The sequence below is a fragment of the Alosa pseudoharengus genome, unplaced genomic scaffold, assembly GCF_046254945.1.
Source record: "Alosa pseudoharengus isolate Yale_2024_CS ecotype anadromous, Long Island Sound unplaced genomic scaffold, YU_APseudo_1.1 YU_APseudo_1.1_scf_20, whole genome shotgun sequence".
NCBI lineage: Eukaryota > Metazoa > Chordata > Actinopteri > Clupeiformes > Clupeidae > Alosa > Alosa pseudoharengus.
Window position 1 is genome coordinate 17,382,273 of NW_027468664.1, and position 4,631 is coordinate 17,386,903.

At 42.1% G+C, this 4,631-nt stretch overlaps 1 protein-coding gene across 1 annotated transcript; it reads right to left on the bottom strand.

Moving 5' to 3' along the window:
* Positions 1-1,814: 1,814 nt before the first annotated feature.
* LOC143136865 (N-acetyllactosaminide beta-1,3-N-acetylglucosaminyltransferase 4-like) lies at positions 1,815-2,816 on the bottom strand. The gene has a single exon (XM_076297539.1). It carries the CDS (start codon positions 2,814-2,816, stop codon positions 1,815-1,817), a length of 1,002 nt encoding a protein of 333 aa, XP_076153654.1.
* Positions 2,817-4,631: the final 1,815 nt, after the last annotated feature.

Consider the following 4,631-nt stretch of genomic DNA (forward strand, 5'->3'; position numbering starts at 1 on the left):
AGCTAATCTTATGTCTGACAATCACCCAATGTTGTATTTCTCTGGACATGGAAAATGGCCTTATAAAGGCTTAAAACGCTTCAGATGTAAAATTTTTGATGTTAAGATAGATAGACAGATAGATACTTTATTGATCCCCAGGGGAAATTCAAGGTCTCAGCAGCATACAGACAACACAAACACATTCTTTAACAGCAGAAAGAGTAATTAAAGTATATAATATAAAAACACAACTAAGCAATAAGGACAGTAGAAGATAAAGAATATGCTAAATATACTAAAATACAAATTATACTAACTAACACTTAAATACCATATATAAAAATATACTAAAATACAAATTACAAAAATACAAATTATACTAACTAACACTTAATCTAAATTCTAAAAACAGTATCCACATAGTGGTGATTAATCAATCAGAGGCGCTTGCAATGACTGAGGCAGGGACTGAGCCTGTGATTCTCTGTGCATAGTAAGGTATGGTAAGGTGCTCTAAGGTGCTCTGTGTGAATGAATGAGTGTCATGATGGTAGTGCAATGGTGATCGTGGTCATGGTGATAGTGCAAATGAGTAAGTCCAACAGTGCAACAATGCAGAAATAAAGTAAAGTAAAGTCTTTTTACCCTCAAAAATATTGCCAAACTCAGAGGGCTGATGTCAAAACATGACTTAGAAAAACTCATTCATGCATTTATCTCCAGCAGGGTTGATTACTGCAATGGACTGTTCACAGGCCTTCCTAAAAAGACTATTAAACAGCTTCAGGTGAAATGCAGCAGCTAGGATTTTAACAAAAACTAAAAGAACTGACCACATTACTCCAATTCTTAAGTCCTTGCACTGGCTTCCAGTAAGTCACAGAATTGACTTTAAAGCACTATTGCTTGTTTATAAATCAGTAAATGGAGCAGGACCTAAATACTTGTCAGACATGCTTCAGCAGTACACACCTTCTCGTCCTCTCAGGTCCCAGGTGAAAAACCTGCTCGTAAAACCTACAGTTAGAACTAAACATGGTGAAGCAGCTTTTAGCTGCTATGCGGCTCAGCTGTGGAACCAACTTTCGGATGACATCAAAAAGGCCCCAACTGTAGCCAGTTTTAAATCTAGACTTAAGACCAAACTGTTCTCAGATGCTTTCTGCTAACTGTGCCGAGTTACAAATTCTGAATCTGCCTTGATAATTATTCTACTTTGTCTTTTATTACTTTTTTTTTACTACTTTGCCTTTGTTTTTGCTTACTAATTATTCTTTATTTTTAAATGATTTTACCATGTGTCTTATGTTTTTGTTTTTATTATTTTACCTTTTAACTATTCTTTGACTATATTGCCCTTCTATGCTTTTATTTGTTATTATTGTTTGGTTTTGTTTATGTAAAGCACATTGAATGACCTCTGTGTATGAAATGCGCTATATAAATAAACTTGACTTGACTTGACTTGACTATATATCTATATATTTAACTATTTAAGAAAATGTATAAGTGTGGCCACAGTTCGGCTGTGGCATGGAGGGGGGGTTATGCATATGTGCTAATGTGCTAATATAGCACGCAAACAGTGAGGCATAAAGACAGTGGTAAAAGTGGCTAGTGGACAGACAGTACCAAACATGGAGGGGGTGAAGAGGCAGACAGACTATGCAGTTAAGTCTATCTCTCCTTTTCCCTTAAGTGAGGCATTGAACAGTTCAATGGCCCTGGGGACAAATGACTTTCTCATTTTGCCATCAAGGTGATGGCAAAATGAATGGAGGTGAATGGTGGCACGCTTTCTGAACGTTTGCCTTTCTAAACATACTTTTTTCTTATGCACAGGGCAGACTGTCTTGCATCAGCAACCAAATGACCCGCATCTCTACTGGATTAAGCTTGTGCACCACCATGATTTCTTGATAAACACAGGGGCCTAAGCGCTGGTGGCCAGCACTGAAACCAAATGTCAGAAAACCACTGTGAAATGTGGGGTTCAATCCCATTTCCTTCAGGCACAAGCCCACAAATACGTCGTCGAGGGGAAACAGCTTCACTTTCTGGGCCATCACATCCAGGCCCAACACAGTCTGCCGTGACATTATATACCCACCTCCACTTGGAAAGGGTGGATAGGGCTTACCGTCTGGGTACATCTCGACAGGCACAAAATACTTTGTGCCCTCATTTCGCCAAGGGACGGAGCCACCATGGATGTGACCAGTAAGCATGTGGTTTGCGGGTTTGTGGGCTCTCAGGAACTCAACCAGATTCTCTGTGTTCACAAACACATCATCATCGCCCTTGAACACAAACTGTGCACTGCTGCATGCACGGGAGAACCAGCTGAGAAATCCTACCTCCTTCCGTGTCAGATTCAAGAAGCTGTCCACAAAGTCCCACTGCAAGATGTCACTATAGCGGCGGTTCTCCCACTCAAGTAATGGCTGGAGGTCGTGACCCTGCACCTTGTCATGTGAGCGGCCCATTAGAAAGACTAGCTTAATCCGTCGACCCTGGATTCGTCCTGCACGACCCCAGGTGTCCCGCAGTGCTGAACGGCGCTCTACTTGTGCAGCGGTGGACTTGATGGCCAACAGCAGATAGAGGTCATCCTCGCAAGGTGAAGGAGCCTGTAGGATTGGGAATACCCGGCAATGCCTGTGGCGCAGGAATTCCTGGTATGACTGGGGAAGGTGTGATGGAATGACCTCCGTGCTATCACTGGCAGAGCATGTAACGTTCTCTTGGACAATGTAGGGGGCCATTGGATGTGAGGGAATGGCACTATGCGGTATGTTAGACCACACCCACGGGTAACGCTGGTGGTAGTACATCCTGAGCAATATACAGCAGAGGAGGGTCACAGAGCAGACCATGAGCCTTTTCCGGAGATATTGAACTCTTGCCATCTTCCTTCTGGGGAGCAAAGCAGATGGAAGAGTAGGTAAAATGAGGGGTAATGACAATAAAACTACTAGAGATGCACCAATTGATTGGTTGATTGATTGGCCACAATTCCCATAACTGAACCACAAGCGCTGTTGAATGGAGTTAACCGAATGCGACATTAAAAAGAATAAATGTTTAGCAATCATACTGTACATGATAATAAGATGTCAACAAGCAGCGACATACAGAATAGGCCTAGTAACTCTACTCCACTTAACAAATTTCAAGTTTTTGCCTGAAATTGCACTGTGCCTATTTACAAGGCAGGGCTCTACAGTGCGCCCATTTCACTCGCACATGCGAGTAAAAATGATGCCGTGCGAGTGCAAAAAAATATTTAGGCGCACTGGTGCGAATGACTTCTAACCATGTCAATGTTTGTCTACAAAATACACAGCAACATCGAGAAACATTACTGGTGCAAACCATAGAATCACGTCTCGAATGCAGCATAAAAACTACACCTCCCATCAACTTTAGCAGTTTCGCGTCGTGACTCGCTAGTAGTCGCCAGGCGCGCCTGCAGGTGTACGTCCGTACGCAGTGTGCGTACCATCACTCAACAACGAGAGAAAATGTACCTTGTGTGTGTGTATATTCACACCATATTGGCCTACCATACCTTTCCAACTATGCACAGTATCCCATTAGTTGCATGCCATCAGGCTATTTACAATTTTCTATTAAGTAAAGTTAGTGAACACTTATCAAAATTAACGCGCACACATGTTTGAGCAGGAGAGAATACGCACGTAGGCACGCATAGGCTACTTGTTTTCTTTTACTCGGCTTTCTATATGGTTATCAGCATACAATGTTGAGCTAATTCACTAACTAAATACTCATCATGGATATCACAAGTTTAAACAACGAAAACAGAAAGGATGGAGGCAGCAAAGCTAGAGGAGCTATTCAAGATGGGCAAGAACAAGGTTGGCTAATTGGTGTGCTTGTCAGAACGACTTCATTACAGCTGTTTAAAGCCAGACGTTACAGTAGCTATAACACAACTAAAGGTAGCTTTAGCCTGTATAGGGATGTATGAAGTTGCCCAAATGAATAGGTAATTGTAGACGTTGTTGTTGCATTATTGCATGTGGATGTTGTTATGCTATGTATGCACGAACCTAAAGGGAAAATACTGTCCACGCGTGAACGTTTTTTTTTTTTTTTTTGGGGGGGGGGGGGGGGGGGGTGATGGGTGTGCGTACCATAGCATTAATTCCTGCAGGCGCCCCTGGTAGTCGCTTCTATCAAATCCAAGAGCGCGCAGGAAAAAGCGGAAAGTTAGACTAGCCAGCCAAGATGCAAAGATTGAAGAAATTAGTTCTTCTATCCACCGAATTCATTGGATATAGGAGGAACAGGATGAGATTCTGAGAATGCAGTGAGAGAAGGAAAGTTAACCTAACATGCCTTTTAGCCCAGTTGACGTATTGGCTGCAATATGCAAAATATAGCTGTAGCGAACCGGCACAAAAGTAGCCTCCCCTAATACTCCCATTTTATTCAAAGGTAGAACGCTACTGACAACTCCAGGCTTCCACGCAGGTTTGTTTACACCGAATACAAGCTGAAGTGCAAAACGAAAGTAGGCCTAACGTTTGCCTACTGCCCCCATCAATGCAGATATTTCAAATAAAAACTAAAAGTATAAAACATATATCCTTGATTAGCCTATGTTGGGTTTTGTGGAAGAG